The sequence below is a fragment of the Takifugu rubripes genome, chromosome 12, assembly GCF_901000725.2.
Source record: "Takifugu rubripes chromosome 12, fTakRub1.2, whole genome shotgun sequence".
Lineage (NCBI taxonomy): Eukaryota > Metazoa > Chordata > Actinopteri > Tetraodontiformes > Tetraodontidae > Takifugu > Takifugu rubripes.
In genome coordinates, this window is record NC_042296.1 from 2,384,463 (window position 1) to 2,403,377 (window position 18,915).

Consider the following 18,915-nt stretch of genomic DNA (forward strand, 5'->3'; position numbering starts at 1 on the left):
GATTTACTCTCAAAGTTATGGAACTTTCTTTTAAACGTCAGGCTTGTTTTAAAACCATACTATATTTTTGGGGTATTTTACAGTAAATTAAAATATATCGTAATTTACAGCAAATTCTTGGTCTTTAATCTTTATTTTGAACACTATTAAAATGTAGTGGGTTGTCACTTTGAGACATATATAAATGGAACACTTGAAAAAATAGCGCAATTTCGATTTAATTTTATAAGTAGATACACACCTTTATGGAAAAACGTGGAATAGATAAGAATCGGTTTATTTTCGAAATAACAGACAAAGAATAATGTTGTTGCCGTTTTTTTCTCTTTAAAATGTTACCTATGGAATTCCTCTTAGACACCATTTACCATGTGCAAGTATGAATTCTTGGATATTTTCCCCAAGAGGAGCTGACTTTGCACTTGTCCTATAAATGATCATCTTTGCTCGAGGGCACGCTCTCAAACGTACCAATTCACTTTCCCCATCCAGTGAGGCTGCAGTTGACTGAATAATGTAGCCTATTCTTCTCCCTTGGCCAGCCTCTTAGAAACAGCCCGAGTTACAGCACACAACAAAAGACCTCACCTAACTGCGTCTGTTTGCTGGAGTGTAACCACAACACAGATAGTGAAATGCGTTTTTTTGGACGGATCCTAAAACGCACGGGACTGACGGAATTCTACCAGCGGGTTGTCGTTTTGGGGCCACCTCCCAGCGATTTACCGTGCGGAGTTTGAAGTCATCTCCATTTACAGACAGGACTCCTGTGCACGACGTCAGCGGTGCAGCGACAGCGTCTCTTCAACTCTTCCATTCCTCTGTGCGCACAGGCCAGGATGGGATGCTCCACCAGTACTCAAACCTCAGCGGTAGATACGAGTCGACCCAGTGCAAAACCCGAGGAGATTAACGGAGCCACCGTAACAGGTGATCATCAAAACTTTCCACTTTCATAGCATCCAATAATTGTATGATATGCGGGACAAATATACGCAACAAGGAGGAACTTTTAAATTGTGAGTCTCAATATTATTTGTAGTTTTCATCATTTGTGTGGTGTAGTAACGTGTTTTTTGTTTGTTTTGACTTTTTTTACCCCTTGCAAAAGCATTTAAACTCAAAATATTAGATTTTTTTTTAGCTGTATACTAAAAGGTTTAGGATTATATAAAGATATGCCTGTATTATCATTAAAATACACTTGTTCATTAGTATTACGTATTATCCTTTATTCCATTGTGGTAGTTTAGCTCTTGTAAGTTAATTTGTCATATGACGTCCTGGTCACTGTCATTTCCATATTGCATCATACACCTATTGCACATTTGAGATAAATGAGGTTCCTCCAGGAACATGCAAATGAGCCCTGTTTTTTTGGGTTAGTGCTTTGCATCAGCAGGACAGGAATGTATCCAGAGAGTAGTGGGTTCTAACACGGTTCACCCAGACACAGACAGTGGAAGCAGATTTGGTGTCAGTCTACAGTTTCAATAGGAAATAGAGAAGCTAAGTAGGACCCAGGTTTGTTGTGCTGGTTTAGAGATGAGCTGACTGCTGTGAGAACATGAAAAAGGCATTATTGGATTCTGTGTGTTCATTCAAATAGTTGTGGCGAAGACGAGAAACTAAATAAGTGCAAAAGAACTGAATGGTCTCCTCAGAGAAGCATGTATCTAATTGTAACCATATACACTACTTTCTGAAGAAATACTAGGAAACAAAAGCAAGACATTATTGATTTTAAAGGTATTTTCTAAGAACGGTTGCATCATATCAGTTTAGCTAGAGCAAAAAATCAGACTCGACTGATGTTTGGAGTCCACGGAAATGTAATAAATGATTTGTCCTTATTACAGACAGAGAAACTCAGTGAGCAAGGCATGTTATTCAAATACTTAATGCAAATCCTGCAAGGAAATAATGTCTGAAGAAGTGACACAGAATAAAAATGCATCCTGCTCAGAGCCATAGATAAGCATTGATGTTTTAGTAGTTCTAGGAGCTTTAAGCATGAAGTGATATTAATCTGTTTTTGTAAACATACTGGGGCAACATTGACTGTGCACACTGGGATTATGGTGTTTACTCTTTAAATGGCAGGAATAGTTTTGCATTTATGAGTCTTCTTTCACACACATGATGCTTTCAATCTTTTTAGACTGTGTTTTATTCTACGATTTTCCTGCTTTGAGGGCTGAATAGCACTCAAAGCTACTTATTAACTTTCTGGCTTTAAAATAAGTGTGTGTGTGTGTGTGTGTGTGTGTGCGTGTGCGTGTGTGTGTGTGTGTGTCAGCACATAGGTCACCAAATTCTATTAAGAACAAAGAGACAGATCGTAGCTCAGATTGTGTGGTTTTGTGTACACTGAGAGTATAACTGAAAAAATAAAGGCAGCAAAATACGCAATTGTTTCCTTTGACGGACAGAAGTGCATTTGATATTCAATAAGAATTCCCTTTAATGCTCACTAAATAGCAATGTACAGCAAAATATTCATAATCTGCAGTTTCTTGTTGACCCTTGTTGTGATGTTTTTGCATCGTTGACAGGGGCAGCCGGTGAGAATGGGAATGTAGCTGAGGACAGTGAGACCATTCCAGACCAGACCCCTGCTCCTGTTGGGGACGCCACTGAGCCTGTTGCAGCTGCAGCGTGTACAGAAAGCACTGTTGAAGCTGTACCTGCGGAGAAAGAGCCGCAGCACGCCGCCGCGGCTCTGGCCACAGACACTGCAACTGCAGAGGCCACGCCCACAGAAGCAGCAGCAACACCTGCAGAGGCCACACCCACAGAAGCAGCAACACCTGCAGAGGCCACTCCCACAGAAGCAGCAACACCTGCAGAGGCCACACCCACAGAAGCAGCAACACCTGCAGAGGCCACTCCCACAGAAGCAGCAACACCTGCAGAGGCCACGCCCACAGAGGCAGCAGGTTCTGTTGAGGCTCCAGCAGCAGAGACGTCTGCAGCTTCTCAGCAAGGTAGACTTCATATCTGCAAGGTGTCATCCACATAAACCGTCTGTGAGTGAGTGACTGACTGACTGACTGAGTGAATGAGTGAGTGACTGACTGAGTGAATGACTGAGTGACTGACTGATTGACTGAGTGAGTGACTGAGTGAGTGCCTAAATTAATGAGTGAGTTACTGACTGACCGCCTGTCTGACTGACTGACTGACTGACTGACTGAGTGAATGAGTGAATGAGTGAATGAGTGAGAGTTTCATCACTGAAAGGAGGATCTGTGAAGGATCAGATGTGTGATTGTTCCCTATTGGCAGCAGTAACCTGAGCAGTGATCCACCTCCTGCACAGTGAACCTATAAACAGCCTCCTTCACTTCATGTCTCTTTACCCTCCTCTGTCCCTCAATGTATCCAAGAGGTATCCAACAACAGGATGGCTTGACTTTGGCCTCTAATGAACACTCCTGGGGGTGGCCACAGGAATGTGTTTATAAGTCACATATCTGTGTTTTGTTAGCATTTCAGAAATGGAGCCATTGAATTTCTCCAGTCAGTTACAAAAAACTATTGGAACAAATTTGCCAAAACAACTGACAACTGCAAATTTTTTTGGAGTTTTATTTTTACACTTGAATAGTGTCACTGTCGCTGTGACACATTTTACCTCAAAAATGTAACAAGCAGTATGATTGAGTGATTTAAGGAACCAGTAAGTTGTGCGACCACGTTTGAGACTTATTACAAAGGTAAATGGCTCATATTGCATCTGTTCAGGGCTGTATCAGGATGCTGTTTATTAGTTCCAAGATAGAGAACTCCAAAGTGGTCATTGCTCTGTAAGAATTATCTCTGCACCCACTGCTATCAACTCAAATTTCCCTGCCTGATGTAAATGGAGGCAGCGGTTTGCATAGTGTTTGTGTGAAGCATCTAAAACTGTCCTGCAGACCTTCACTTGATCTCTGTCTTTGACGTCCGGCCCATCTGAACCCCAGTTGGAGCTTCACACCTCCCCGTCCACCAGCCTCACGCTGTTTTTGCGTCACTTTGTCGCTGTGGCCTCATTAATGTGCAATGTGAGTCCTTGGAGAAACTGGAGCACATAGAGGTACCCGGGGCTTCCACTGGCCATGAACGATGCCTCTGTTTCACCCGCGTGTGAGGGGAGAGTATCAAGTGTTGCCATAGTAGCAGATACATTAACTCATTTGTGTAAGTTGTCAAGTACTCATGGTGGAAACTCATCAGCCAAAAAAAAAGCATTTAAACGATATAAAATGAACAAAAAGATACAAGCAGCACTTTTGTTTTTGCTCCTATTTTTCATTAGCTGAACAGAAAGATCGAAGACTTCCTGTGTACACAAAAGAACTACTTCCTGTATGTTTTGAGGGAGCGGTTAATTGGCATGCTGACTGCAAGGGTGTCCACCCGAGCAGTTGCATGTGATGTGAATGCTCATTCCTCCACCATAAGTCTTCCCCAAAGGCCCTTCAGAGAACTTGTCAGTACATCCAACCGGTCTCACACCCGCAGACCACGTGTAACCACGCCGGCCCAGGACCTCCACATCCAGCATCTTCACCTCTGAGATGGTGTGAGACCGGTGACACGGAGGGCGGCTGCAATGATTGGTTTGCATGACCAAAGAATTTCTGCGCAAACTGTCAGAAACCGTCTGAGGGACGCTCGTCTGCATGCTGGTCGTCCTCATCAGGGTTTCCACCTGACTGCAGTTCGCCATCGTAACTGTGGGAGCTCAGTCTGTTGAGGATCGGGCTGAGAAGAGACGGGTTCTCAAGAGCCGGTGCAGACAAAACAAGGAAGGTGTTCTGGTCAGAGCAATGCCAAGGTACCCTGAGCAAGGTACCAAGTCCACAATTGCTCACATAGGATCCTCCGATGAACTGGGGATCCACCCTGCTGGGATAGGCTCCAGCACGTTCCCGTGACCCCCTAAAGGGATAGAGCAGTCAAGAAAAACAAAACAAAAGTTTTGCGTTTATATTTTTGGAGCTTGTGTGACTGGTTTGCAAGGCCTTAAATTCAGAAACTGTACACCAAATTTGCAATGTGTCCTTTCCCCACAGGGACGGGTTCAGAGCCCCGCACAGAGGAGGCACCAGGTAGGTCACTCAATGTCCCCTAAAGCACCGAAAACATCCGCAGGGTTCACAGTTCTCCCCCTCGTTTGTCTCCAGCTCCCAGTGACTGAAACCAGGAGAGCCCACGAGGAGCATCTGACCTTGTGTGTTTGAGCAGGAGTGAAAGGACGCAAAGGTGTGTTTGTCCGGAAGAGATCACTTCATTGCCAAGATGCAGACCAATAGAAAAAAGACCCACTCCTCTTTGACACGGCTGCAGTTTTTACTCCCAACATATATTTATTATCTGTATAGAAAATAAGCATAGAGCAGGGCATATTTTTCTGAAAAAAAAACAAAACTGTTGGACGGTCCGTTCTGTACTTTTCTACCGAATTAGATTTCTCTTGAAGCATAGCCAAAATATATCAAATGTTTTTAATAAGCAGGTTTTGAATGTAAAACTGTAAAAATGAAGATTTCCAAGACTGCTCGTGAATAATGATATAAGCTTCTGATGAGGGTGAATGTAGTATTCTCAGAGAAATCCAGGGTGTAATGATGGTGGTCATGATGCACATTTGGATTCTGCACTAGATTATATCTTCTTAATATAAAAATGTAATGGAGGTATCAGGAAGTATATGTCCAAGAAGGGCTGTGATTCAGATGGTTCTGCTGTCTCCCCTGCATGGTGTAAATATTACATTTATATAACATGAATAACATCTCATTATTATTTCCTATCTGTAGTTTAGACTCCTCTGGACCCCAAATGTGGCCATTTTAAATTGGATTTCGAGACACAACCGACCAAAACTCTGGGCTAGTCACCAGATCCCACTATGATCCTGATAGGGAATCATTTTTGGCTGGAAGGATGCATGGATGGATGTACGGATGGATGGTTGGATGGATGTACGGATGGATGCCAGCTGTGAAACCGTTTTTTATAATGCGTCAGTGTTTGATTTAGGTCAAAATTGCATCGTCCTGATCTAACTATAATCTGATTATTATCTAAATCTGACTATAAAGGAAAAATAATTGATTATAATTGCTGGTTTGGACTTTAGACGGTCTTCTAGACTTTAAATCAGCCTTTTACTTTGAGCTTGTTTGTTTATTTTCGACTGTGGCCAGATGGTCACGGGTCCGAGAGAGGCCCAACAACAGCAACCGCCTCAATTTCAACCAGTCCACCCTGAGGAGAAAAGGATGAGATCAGGTGAAAATAGAAGCGCTTGAGTGGCTTTATGACATTAGCCTCCATTTAATGCGGGATCAGATTTTGTGATCGCGTTTTGTTACAAACTACACATCAGCCGCAGCGGTATAAGCGCAGTTATAAAACATCGAGAAAGACTTTTCACTGTAAATCATTTCCTTTGCACTCACTCTGGGGAGAGCAGCGACCTGGTAGGCGGCCCTGGCCGGGAAGTCTCTGCTAAAAACTGAAGGGAAAAAAACATTTACAGCCATCATACAGCATATATTAGTCCAAAACTTTCTTGAAAACAGTTACACAACATTCTAAGGACAATCAAATGACTTTGAAATGTGCAATTAAATGATTTAAGTTCCCAGATTATTTAAATTTGTGTATATTTCCTTGAAATGGACCCTTTTCTCAGAATCTGCTGTGGTACATGTGAAATTGTTAATAAAATGGTTTATTTTTAAATGTTTGTCCAGCTCATGCTAGTTTAGCCTGTTAAAAATGTTTGACTCTTACTTATTTTGTTTTTTAAGGTGATATTCTAAGTTACTCCTGCAGAGTTTCTTCAAAATTGATAAACCCCCCAAAAAGAAGCAGGATCAACTTCAAATGTAAGAGTAGCCAATTGACCTCAATAAAAAGAAGGTGACGCATTAAAATGTGTGGTTCATAAGTATAGAAACATGGCATTCATTTACATGCTTTTCATAAGCACAGAACAGAAGGTTTAAGGAATGTTATTCTAAAAGTAGGCAGCATCTGTTGAAGCTTTGGAACGGCAATATCAGGAGGAAAAAAACTCAAATATGACCAATCCAGCAAGAGTTCAATGACATCCGGGGCCTCTGTGGGGGGTCAGTGAAAGTTCCCAGGCTGTTGTCTTGGGTTCAGAGCCCCCAGGGGGAGGGGCTTAAACCCGTCTCTGGGTCAGAGGCCGCGATGGTTAGGTTACATCTGTGCGTCTTCATGGTGGTGTCCATTTCTAATTCGCTGGGCTCCACAGCTGCTATGATGACAGCAAATAAAACGAAGGGACTATATTTCTCAGTTAGCCTTGGAATGCCTCGGGATTCCCCTGAGGAATAGTTTGTTTTCACTCAGATGAAATAACTCACTGAAAAGTTCAAAATCGGATATTTTTGATTCTCATAAATCTTAAAAATGTGAGATCTGATGGTTAATGTGAGATGACAGTACCTGAACATGCCAATAAATGGAGGGAACTCACATGTTCTGTACACCTCGTTGACTCTGTTAAAATCATTTATATCAGCAAGGAGCACCGTTGTCTTCACCACTGAGCACAGAGTCAGAATATTGAAAAAGTTTGGATATGAAGCTCTGCAGGCAAGAGCGTCCACAGCGTGACAGTTCACCATTGTTGTAGGTACATCCGGCAGCTTTCAGGATCTCCCCCATGTTGATGAGAGCCTGAAGGAGGAAGAGGAGCAAGACTTGGATTCAGTGCTATTCATAGCGTCATCACCTTAGTCACTAGCATGATCATCATCATCACCATGCTGATGATGGCGGGACTCACATGAGGATCATCATCAGTACCAACAAACACATTTTTTCACCGTCACCACCATCATTAATATCATCATGAGGATGTTTTTTCCAACTTGAGACAAAAACCCAAAGGACGGGACACAAGGCGTGCCACCTCTTTAGGACAGGACTCAGCAGTCCACCTACACCTAAAGGAAAGTATGGGTCCTGGCCAGAGGAGACCGCTGGTTTGGGAGGGGTGTCCAGGAAGCCATCCATGTTAAAGTGGAAACCCCTCCTTAGACAGAGGTGGTGGGCTGAGGCACTTCCCGTCACCTACACACAGTGCAGCCCTCCACTCCTGCCAACAATCCAAAAGTTCACACCGTTTCAGTCACCAGGTGACCCAGCAATCAAAGTGGAAGCACCCAAACTGAAACCAGGTGAACGGCCCTAATGACCCTGCCAACGACTCTCAGGTGACCACCCAGATCATTACCATGCTAATGGCCCACAGGGGCTATATTTTCAAGCTGTGTCCCCAGTGAGTTCAGAACTGAAGAAGCCTTCTGGAGAGAAGGAGAGACGTCTTCAAGTAACCCTTAACAAGTCCAGTTGACGTGGAGATCTAACTTTGGATACATAACCATCATAATTATCAACGTCACTAGCACCAGCATCATCATCATCATCATCATCATCATCATCATCAGTCCGTGTGAGCCTCACCTGTTTGGCCTGGGCCTGCACTCCTCCGTCCACCAGCTGTCCAGAAGCCACGTCCAGCCCCAGCTGTCCAGAGACGTACACCGTCCGATCCACAACCACAGCCTGGCTGAGAGACGGAGGACACATTTGACTGACCTGCCGACTCACAGGTTCATCCTACCAACATGAGTTCAAGCTTGACATTTTGCTGCTGACACACGTTGCTCACACCAACACACACCTTGATCGGAAACAGGAAATCGAGCTGGTCGAGCAAGACCACAGCTGTGTTTTACATATTAATTTCAACAAAAACAGCAGATTTGGGCCCGTTTTATCCCCCAGCTGATCTCATCCCAGCAAACCCTTGGTCCTTACCTGTATATGCCCTGCCTGACAGGGGCCGTCGGTGTGTAAGGGGTTTGTCGACGAAGCGCTGCCATTGCACCCGCGTGTATCTGCAGCCGCGTTCTTCACACAGCTCAAAGGTAGAGGAGGCTAAATCTGTTGGGTCCAACGTGCACGATAAGCCCCGCCCCAGCCACAAGTGCAACTTAGATTTGATAGCATTTGAAAATCAGATGTGAATTTTAACACTTGAGACGTCCTGAACAACAAAGTGTCTCAGTCCCCTCGAGATCTTTGTGTGTTTCAAAAGTAAATGCTGAACTACGGGAAAAAAGTAGGGATTGTGGTGCAAGGGATTGTGGGTAAGAAGCTTCCAATAAACATCCACTTCAGTTAACAAGGAGTTTTTATTATTTCTTGCAACTTTTGAAAACTATAAAATATTACAAACAAAATAAGTTAAGTGGTCAAAACAAACGCACACCGTCCCCTCCACAACCTCAAACACAACGATGCTGCCACATGTCCAGCCCACTCTAGATAGTAAAACAGATTTCTGATTTTAAACTGGGCTTTTCCTGTGGACAGAGCGCGGAGCCTTTGAACAGGATGCGCCAGCGTCCTCACCCACAGCCGCCGCTGGTGCACGGTAACGTTGACGCATGCATAGTTAACAAACACACTGAAATGGAGACGCGTGACAACGAGCAAAAATATTCACAGCCATAGCAGCTACAATATTTAAACCAGTGTCACACATAAAAAATTTAAAGTTTTAATAAATAAACTCTGAATGCATGTACATAAGCTGCACATAATTCATGAAAAAAAGCAAAAGAATGTTTTTGACAACTTGAACACAGAGGAAGGAAGACAAATATACACACAACAGCTCGCTCACTTCTTTTATCTTCTCCAACAGAAAAAACAACACTAGTTTTAAAGTGTTTACTGTAACAGCGACCTTTAGACTCATTTAATATTGGTTTATTCAAAAAGTCGATATCAACACATCGAAAACTAATTTCCTTCACAAATTGAGGCAAACCATTGTTAACATTTTGTAAGACTTAAAGTAAACAAGTTTTTTAATGGCTGCTCATATTTCCTCTTTACGTTTAAACATACTCTTCCTTGGATTGTTTCTCTAAATCGGGGGCATCTAAATCCAGTCCTCGAGGGCAGAAATCCAGCCAGGTTTTCTGTCCTCGAGGACTGGATTTAGATGCCCCCGATTTAAATCTTTATCTTCTAAATAAGCTGAACTGACAGGATACCTTCGTTCCTTCACTGCAGCACTGCACCGTCAGTGTCATGACCAATTCCCAAGCCTGCTAAAACTGACAGAAATAACAAAGATGTGTCATCAAGAATGAATGTGCAAAAAAAAAAAAAGCTGTTACAGTCTTCATCATCATCATCATCATCATGAACAGGACGTGTTCGTTTGCTATTAACAACTATCAAACTGTTTTGGACTACTTTTGGTCTCCTATTCTGCTGTGCAATAAAAAAAATGGTTTAAACGTTTAAATAAGCTGTAGTAAATAAGGCTAAACTATAAGTGTGAAATAAACGTAGAGTTTTGAAATAAATCCAGAAGAAAAAAGTCACACATCATTATAGAATGCTTCCTTTTTTGATGAGTTGTGGATTATTTAGCTGTTTATCTGCTTCTGACTGGGGATTTAGAGAGTTCCGAGGCACTAGCATTCAGAGTGGGGACAGAAATGGTGAGACAGACAGAAACAAAGTAGATAATAAAATACATTTTCATTTGCTTCTGGTTTACAACTATCTAAAATCATGCACAAGCTCTCCTCCCTCACCACGATCACAGTCACTATCGTCCCCGTCCGTGAGCGAATGCATTTTAACCAGCAGGCCTGTTTCTGACGTTACATTGCTCAGTAAAAACTAGCTTTCGGATTATTTAAGGCATTCGATATGATCCACAACGTCCTGATTGTCTTTGGTTAAGAAAATGCATCCACACCAGATATTTCCAACCTAGATCCTAAATTCTATTTACATTAAGTAAAAAGTCAGGGGGGGGGGGGGGGGGGGGGGGGGGGGGGCAATCGCTCATCTTCGTGTGGTCACCCGGACCATCAGACCATCTGCTTTTTTTCTGCATTTGAAAGAGGCGATTTCCAGATTTGTTTATGGGCGTAACCACTAAGATTTAGCTGTCTCTTTGGCCACAGTCCTGGAAATTATTCCCACGGCAACATTACAGGACTGATTAAGATCTAAAGATGAGGAACAATTTCAATAGATCTTGGAAAAAGGCAGAAGAGTGCAGACTCCAGAAGCTGAAACTGACATCTTCCAGTTAAAAAAAAGCTTGGAACTTCATTTAGAAGCTGTTCAGGTGTTGGTCTGAACAGCCGAGGCCTTCTGACAAAGACAAGTCATCTCTGAATCAGTGGGACAGTGTTTCCTGATGAAGGGGTCTTTGGGAAGCCAAGAGAGTGAAGGCAACGCAAACAGGATGATTCAGAAGTTCTGCTGCCTTCTCTTCTTGGCGTCCATGGCATCCAGGATGGGCTGTCTTTTGGCAGTATAGCGCTGCCTGAGCTCCTCAATCTCCCGCTCCATCATAGGATCCAAGGCCGTGAGGCGCAGCTGCAGCTCCTCAAAGTCCAGGTTCTTCAGCTGAGTGACAACACGCAAAAAAAGAGGAGAGAGAGACATAGCGAGAGAGTGAGAGAGGTCAGATTTGGGGTTTTAATTTGGATTTTGCCTGCCAAACACTCATGGCTAATTATACTCACAAAGTCAAAATCTCCATCCTGAGGTACCTTCCAGTTGTCCGGGAAGACGTTCTTGGACTGGATGTGGTAGCCAGGCTCCTGCGCCTGGTTGTGGTTGTAGTTCTCCTGCTGCTGGGCGGCTTTGTTCGAGTCCTGCTTGTCAAAATAATCCATGAACGATGGACGCATGGGCTGCTGAGGGGTGGCGTGTCCTGTGGGAGAGGACAACATGAATCAGACCTGGAGGAACCATCAGCAGCCGTCTGAACACCCCCCAATTCTTTTTTTTGATGCTCACTCTTCATGGATCTCTGGTCTTCCTCCTCCTCCTCATCGTCGTCGCTGTTGATGACCATGGTTCCCAGGTCAGACTCTAACATGGTGCTGCCGTGTTCAATCATGGTCTGCGCGCCGTCACTCATGGTGCTGGTGGCCCGCATGGTTCCTGCACCTTCTGAGCCTGACTTGACCATCGTGTGAGAGTCCACCTCCGTCTCCTCCTCCTGGACAACACCAGACATTTAATCCAACAACCTCCACGCATGACTGACCTCGAAGCATACGTACAGAGTTGTCCTCTTCCTCCTCCAGCTCTCTCTGCTGCTCCTGCTGCCTCTTGGCCTTCATCTCCATGGCCTCGGTGATCAGATCCCTCAGGATTGTGACTGGTTTGGCCTGGCTGATGAACGGGTGCTGAACAATCGCAGGAACAGTGTGGAGACATATTAAGCATTAAGCTGGGAACTTCCTCAAAACGGCCTTGTTCCTCATTCCTCTCTCCAACCTGCAATAACTGCGTAGCTGTTGCTCTCTGCTCTGGATTCTTGACGAGACATTTCTTCACAAAGTCGGTGAACTCGTCGGACCAAAGCTCGGGTTTCCTGAAGGTAGGAGGAGGATTGGTGGGGATCATGAAGATAGCCTGGAAGAACACAAACTAAAGCTGTAACGCTGCGTTTCATAGAAAAAAATGCTCTTCAAAGAATCGCAGCATTAAATGGATTTAGTGTAAACACCCACTTCGTTACTAAAAGATTACACTCACTCTCATCGGATGGATGTCAGCATAGGGAGGTTTTCCCTCTGCCATCTCTATAGATGTGATGCCAAGGGACCAGATGTCAGCCACACAGTTGTACCCGATCTCTTGGATCACCTCTGGCGCCATCCAGAATGGCGTGCCGATCACTGTGTTTCTCTTTGCCATTGTGTCCTTTGACATTACAGAAGCAATTCTGGTACCGCCATCATGCAAAAACCCAACTTTGCAACCAGTGTGAATCTTGAATGACAGCGCGGTACCGTTAGCTGTCCGGCAACTCCGAAGTCTGCGAGTTTGGCGTGTCCCTCCGTGTTGAGGAGGATGTTTCCTGCCTTGATGTCCCGGTGAATCTTCCTCATGAAGTGAAGATACTCAAGACCCTTCAGAGTTGATTTTAGAATAGTAGCAATCTCTTCCTCTGTCAGCTGCCAGCAGAGAGGAAATGCCAATTCAGCATATAAACGACATCATATTTAAGACTGATGATGTGTGAATGCGAGTGTACACAGGTGCGCGTCACTCCACGCACCGTCTTGTTGCGCAGCCTGATGATGTCCGACACAGAACCGGCTCCACAATACTCCATGACAATCCACAGGTCTGTGTTCTTGAAATAACTGCCGTAGTACTTCACGACATAGGGGCTACCAACAAATACCAGACACAGTATTTCTTTAAAGCAAAGCAACAGCTGAGCTGCCGTAGGCACGATCAAACATCTGACAAGGTCGGACTGTCGAAGAATTTTATGAAACTCGGCTCAAAATAAAGGAGACTTGATAAAATTCACGCAGTGGTAATAATAGTTTGTCGGTGTTGTGTCTGGACCTGTCACACTGCTGCATGATGGAGATCTCCTTGATGATCTCCTGCAGATCAGACTCCACAGGAACCTGCTTGATAGCCACCACCTGGCCCGACTCCTTGTGAATGGCTTTAAAAACACTGCCATAGGAACTAAGCACACAAACAACATTACGTCACCATGCATCCACAGAGCGAACAGAATCCTGCCATTTATGCAACAACCAGGAAGAGAAATGCAACGTGCAGATGAAGACTGCATTTCTAGGTAACTTACCCTTCACCAAGTTTTTCCAGCACATCAAACACTTCCTCGGGTTGTTTGGTCAAGCTGTCCTCACTGAGCTTTTTTAGCTTGCTGTCAATATAGAAAAAGTAACCTCAGGAACAGAAAAGAAGTAGTGAAACCAATGGAAACATTGTGCTGGAGTGCTGCTTCACAGACAAGAAACTAAAAGTGTTTAAGGATACTTTCCTTTAACAGGATGCAGGAATTGCACCAAAACACAGCTAATGTTTTCTCTAACCTGAGAATTTGAATGATCGTCGCTTTTATACAATGCAGAACGGGTCTTTAAAGCTGAGTTTGGATGAATATGTGTCATTTGAAGAAAAAGCTCAACAACAGTTTCAATCGTGCTTCATTTTGTGTCGTTTGTGTAGGATTTATTGCTTGGAGATGTCACAACGTTGCATTGTTCTTGTTTGACTTCTAAATGCCATTAATCTGAATTCCACTGAAATATTGGGGCAAATCAACGATTTGGTACCACACGTACACTAATGGAACCGGCTTCAAAACCGAAAACAGGTATGCACAGAATCTATTTTTAGGCTGTTACTCGTATTATATAGTGTCCTGGTAGATTAGCGTCAATGTAAACATCCGTCATAAGTTTTAATTACAAATAAAATGCGCCAAATTCACGTAATATACATCAAGTTAAGGTTAATATCACACCGGGTGAAGACAAATAAAGAGACAAGACATTTTAACATGTGGCTTCTGTTTATGGCCAAACATGATCCTGTTAATGTCTCTTTTTTATCTTAAGTTTGGTAACTTTTACCAAAAGTACAGAAGCTAAAGCTAAGTTAGCCTCTGCTAGCCGAACAGCTACCGCCTACGTTGGCCTTTTCAGTAGCTGGCGCGCAGCTTACGCTCACGTTTTCAGCCGGACAATACGCACCTTTTGGGCGCAGACGGTTCCATGTCGTATAGATCCGAGGGGCGAAAATTCAAATTAAGATTGTACAGTTATAGGTGATTGGATCAATAGTCAAGATCTGAACATTGTCGACAGACTCGCTCGTTGTTGTCAAAAACTAGTGAAGGGGCAGCTGGGTGTCAGACGATGGACGATTTGAGAAACCGAGCTGTTAGAGCGCCCTCTGTTGGACTGGGGTAAAATAAGAAAATAAACAACGTTGTTCTTACAATCTCGGTGACCATAAAAAATTCCAACATTATATAAATCGCTAAACCACATGAGTGCTATATTATACAATTGTTCGTATGGGGTTTAAAGGGGAAAGCGGCAAATATGACGTCGTATCTTCTGACCAATGACATTGGAGCTTGTTTGGTCGTGAATAGTGTCGTAATGCGCATGCGCTTGGGCGGATGCGTGGACAGTTGTTTTGAGTAAACAGCTAACACTTTCTGAGATTAGCGGTAAGATTTCTTTATTTTCTGTCGACATTACTGCGTGTCCGTAAGTATGTTTACCTTCAACATACTTAACTTTGTGCTATGATATACTGTGATCGCATATGAAACCCATGGCTTCGCTAATACCACCATGCTGTGACTGTGTTAGCATGCTACAACGATACTGACGGGACTCGACACACTTGCTGTTTTACAGAAACTAAAATGGATACGCAGAAAGACTTACAGCCACCCAAACAGCAGCCTATGGCCTACATATGTGGAGGTAAAATGCAATTTTGGCTTGTTTAACGTACTTAGTTAACGTTCATAGTACACCTGCTTGCTATAGATGCTAGCAGACTTGGATACTGTGAATCTGTCTAGTATTGTCGCCATTCTACTTTTATCACTGTAGTTTTGATGTCAAGTCTAGTATCTTCTCGTCCTATTCCACCAAATCTGCCTCTTTGTGTCATTACTTTCCGACTATATATATAGTTGTAGATGTCGTATTCTTTTAAGCACCAAAGTACAAGAACAAAATATAGCAATTAACTTCTACACATGTTCTAACGATTGGATGATCGATATATATATATATTCATTTAAAAAAAAAAATCAAAATGTGAAAATACAAGTATTATATGTTTTTTGCTTTCAATGTTCAATGCAGCCTTTATATACTGTATATACTACATTAAAGAGCTCAAATGTTTACAGTTTATTGCAAACATTATGTCAGCCTTTTATTTTTCCTCTCAGAATTTTTTTATTTTTTTGTCTCTGCAGAGTGTCACACTGAAAATGAAATAAAAGCTCGAGATCCAATCCGATGCAGAGAGTGTGGCTACAGGATTCTGTACAAGAAGAGAACAAAGAGATGTATCCTTGTGGATAGTGTGCTTATTTATGCTTGTAAATTTAATTCTATAACACTGTTTATTTCCTTGACTCTGATTTCAGTGGTTGTTTTCGATGCCAGATAAAGAAGAGAAGCAATAGTTGTGATTAATAAACCTTATTTTCTATTTTGATGCGATTGTGTAAATTAACAAGGTGGCCAGCTCCACATCTCATCTAAGTTTAGCATTCATAACAACAAAAAGTTATGAATTAAGGATATAAGAAAATGTACTTTTATTAAAACCTGTTTTTCACTAAACATGCCTCACTGTTTTTCATATTCAGTCTTCTTTGAATAGCTATTTGAATTCATTTAAGATCCAAATTTAAGACCTGCTTTGAAATCAGATTTTGCATTTTGGCCAGCGAAGCTTACTCTCGATATGTCTTGATAAAACAATTACAGCACTAATCTGCCTTATTTCAGTAATTTGTAGTGACAATTTGTCTCACTACAGATCCCTGTCCTGTGTTTTATCAAACTGACAAATTGTTCGGTTGCAAGTCGCCAGTTTAAATCAAATATTTTTCCAAAAATTCAAGGTTCAAATGTGAACCAATTTTACTTATTGGGAAATATCCATCTACGAAAGATTAATTAACTTAATATGTATTGCCAAAATAACCTGTTAGTAATGTTTTGAGCTCAAACTAGGTGGAGTTTTGCTTAGGACAGAAACAGCTATTCCGTACACATCCGAAAACTATGGAAAAACTCACAAACTAGTAGTTTTGAATGCGTGAGAAACAAAACATTTCTCATTTTCCATGTTATAGAATTGAATAGTTTCCCCAATAGTTCGCAAATTATATTCTTTAAAAAGTTTATTGCTATAGTCCTTTTTGTATGATTATCATTAATGATGGAGGGGAAAGTCCTGACCTGTAGCCAAATATTAATGTTACTTCTTGTATCACTGTATTCTGAAATATCAGTTCTTTTGAACATCTTTACGAATTCAGAAATCCAAGACCACCACGTGTCTTTTAGATCCCATCCCAACGAACCTGTTGAAGGATGTTTTACCATTGATAGGCAGTTCTGTCCTGGACCAGATCAATGGTTCTTTAGTGACAGGTTATGTACCCTGGTCCTACAAGGTGGCAGTGATTAAGCCGTTGCTTAAAAAACCATCACTGGATTCTGACGTATTAGCAAATGATAGGCCAATATCCAACCTTCCTTTTATCTTTAGCTTTAGAGCTCATCAAAGTACAGAAACGGCACTTATTAAAGTTACTAATGATCTTCTTATAGCTTCAGATAATGGACTGGTTTCTATGCTGGTTCTGCTGGACCTCAGTACTGCTTTTGATACAGTTGATCACAGTATCCTGTTACATAGACTGGAACATGTGATTGGGATTAAAGGGACAGCACTAGACTGGTTTAGATCATATTTATCTGATAGATACCAGTTTGCTCATGTCCATGGTGTTCCCTCCTCATACAGTAGGGTTAGCCATGGGGTTCCTCAAGGTTCTGTACTTGGACCAATTATTTTCACCTTGTACATGCTTCCCTTAGGGAACATTATTCGGCAGCATGGGATAAATTTTCATTGTTATGCTAATGACACTCAGCTTTATTTATCCATGAAACCAGAGGAGACAGAGAAGTTAGTGAAGCTTCAGACCTGTCTTAAAGACATAAAGTCCTGGATGTCTTCAAATTTCCTCCTCCTTAACCCAGGAAAACCTGAGGTCATGGTGTTTGGTCCTGAACCTCTCAGGGATAGATTAGATCACATTATCACTCTCGATAGTATCTCATTAGCATCTAGTCTCACTGTGAGGAATCTTGGAGTAACTTTTGATCAAAATCTGTCCTTTAACTAACACTTTAAAACAGTCTCTAGAAGTGCCTTTCTTCACCTGAGGAACATCACAAAGATTAGGAAACTACTGACGCGGCATGATGCTGAAAAGTCAGTCCATGCTTTTGTTACTTCCAGGCTGGACTATTGTAATTCTTTATTATCAGGGTGTACAAACAACTCTTTAAGAAGACTCCAGCTGATCCAAAATGCTGCAGCCAGAGTTCTGACAGGTATTGACAAAAGAGATCACATAACTCCCGTACTGGCGTCTCTTCATTGGCTGCCCGTTAAATTTATAAGAATTTTTAAAATTCTTCTTCTGACCTCTAAGGTTCTCAGAGGCCTAGCTCCATCCTACCTGGAGGAGCTATGGAACGAGCTTCCTGTCCAGGTACGGGAGGCTGACTCCATCTCTACTGTTAAGTTTAGACTTAAAACCTACCTCTTTGAAAAAGCTTATTGTCACTAATTCTGTAGTTGCAGTTACTATCTGAGACAGACAAATTATCATACTTATGGGATCGTGTAATCGTGGTCCTCTCCTCTCCTCTCCTCTCCTCTCCTCTCCTCTCCTCTCCTCTCCTCTCCTGGCTCAGTGGCTCCTCCTTGCCACTGTTGCTTGTTGCGGGTCAGGCCCTGGGATTCTGGAAAGCGCCTAGAAACAATTTTAATTGTAACAGACGCTATATAAATAAAGATTGATTGATTGATGGCAAATTTCTTCTGTGTCCATGTGAGGGTGACATTAATTGTGATAGGGACTTGTCTCACAGGGATGGAAAATGTACAGATTTTAGTTTATAGTAGCAGATGAAAAAAGAAACACTGAGAGAAGGTTGTTGATTATTTTCTCTATAATTAATGTGGTGATTTACACTGAAAACACTGGTGAGAGCAACACATACAACATCTGCTAAGGATGATTGTGTTGATGATTGTGCAGGATTAATTCAAAATAGTTGGTTACAAGTAGTTTGTGGATATCCTGTGTATCTTTATCAAACATATCTTTAGCAGTTATTAGCTGTTTCCTGTCTGTTTTAGCAACTGTATACAAACTACTTATACATCAGCTATATCACTATTGCCCAGAAAGTTGGGCTAAAACATCTT

At 42.3% G+C, this 18,915-nt stretch overlaps 4 protein-coding genes across 11 annotated transcripts; 2 read left to right on the forward strand and 2 right to left on the reverse strand.

Annotated features, from left to right (window-relative positions):
• The first annotated feature begins 491 nt into the window (after positions 1-491).
• Positions 492-6,736, forward strand: LOC105417135 (classical arabinogalactan protein 4). Of its 3 annotated transcripts, XM_029844648.1 has the most exons (5): positions 492-930; positions 2,556-2,851; positions 2,918-2,987; positions 5,064-5,099; positions 5,175-6,736. In XM_029844648.1, the coding sequence occupies exons 1-5, from the start codon at positions 840-842 to the stop codon at positions 5,186-5,188; spliced, it is 507 nt and encodes a 168-aa protein (XP_029700508.1). In that variant the 5' UTR covers positions 492-839; the 3' UTR covers positions 5,189-6,736. The 3 variants fall into 3 exon arrangements, with proteins under 3 accessions (XP_029700508.1, XP_029700506.1, XP_029700507.1); XM_029844646.1 differs by having other exon boundaries at positions 496-930; positions 2,556-2,987; XM_029844647.1 differs by having other exon boundaries at positions 882-1,019; positions 2,556-2,987.
• Positions 6,079-8,988, reverse strand: LOC101069758 (2-iminobutanoate/2-iminopropanoate deaminase-like). Of its 3 annotated transcripts, XM_029844649.1 has the most exons (6): positions 8,854-8,988; positions 8,497-8,602; positions 7,653-7,707; positions 7,505-7,573; positions 6,456-6,511; positions 6,079-6,261 (listed from the first exon to the last, which is right to left on the reverse strand). In XM_029844649.1, exons 1-6 carry the CDS (start codon positions 8,916-8,918, stop codon positions 6,205-6,207), a joined length of 408 nt encoding a protein of 135 aa, XP_029700509.1. In that variant the 5' UTR covers positions 8,919-8,988; the 3' UTR covers positions 6,079-6,204. The 3 variants fall into 3 exon arrangements, with proteins under 3 accessions (XP_029700509.1, XP_011607240.1, XP_011607238.1); XM_011608938.2 differs by lacking the exons at positions 6,079-6,261; positions 6,456-6,511 and adding an exon at positions 7,138-7,279; XM_011608936.2 differs by lacking the exons at positions 6,079-6,261; positions 6,456-6,511 and adding an exon at positions 7,141-7,282.
• A 224-nt stretch (positions 8,989-9,212) lies between these two features.
• On the reverse strand, positions 9,213-14,801 carry stk3 (serine/threonine kinase 3 (STE20 homolog, yeast)). The gene is made up of 11 exons (XM_003968846.3): positions 14,616-14,801; positions 13,703-13,783; positions 13,450-13,578; positions 13,151-13,265; positions 12,882-13,046; positions 12,625-12,792; positions 12,364-12,501; positions 12,147-12,272; positions 11,878-12,082; positions 11,601-11,791; positions 9,213-11,481 (listed from the first exon to the last, which is right to left on the reverse strand). The coding sequence occupies exons 1-11, from the start codon at positions 14,636-14,638 to the stop codon at positions 11,323-11,325; spliced, it is 1,500 nt and encodes a 499-aa protein (XP_003968895.1). The 5' UTR covers positions 14,639-14,801; the 3' UTR covers positions 9,213-11,322.
• polr2k (RNA polymerase II, I and III subunit K) lies at positions 14,108-16,241 on the forward strand. Of its 4 annotated transcripts, none has more exons than XM_003968845.3 (4): positions 14,108-14,236; positions 15,294-15,362; positions 15,869-15,961; positions 16,043-16,241. In XM_003968845.3, the coding sequence occupies exons 1-4, from the start codon at positions 14,209-14,211 to the stop codon at positions 16,063-16,065; spliced, it is 213 nt and encodes a 70-aa protein (XP_003968894.2). In that variant the 5' UTR covers positions 14,108-14,208; the 3' UTR covers positions 16,066-16,241. The 4 variants fall into 4 exon arrangements, with proteins under 4 accessions (XP_003968894.2, XP_011607242.1, XP_011607243.1 ...); XM_011608940.2 differs by lacking the exon at positions 14,108-14,236 and adding an exon at positions 14,951-15,100; XM_011608941.2 differs by lacking the exon at positions 14,108-14,236 and adding an exon at positions 15,005-15,140.
• The last annotated feature ends 2,674 nt before the right edge of the window (positions 16,242-18,915 follow it).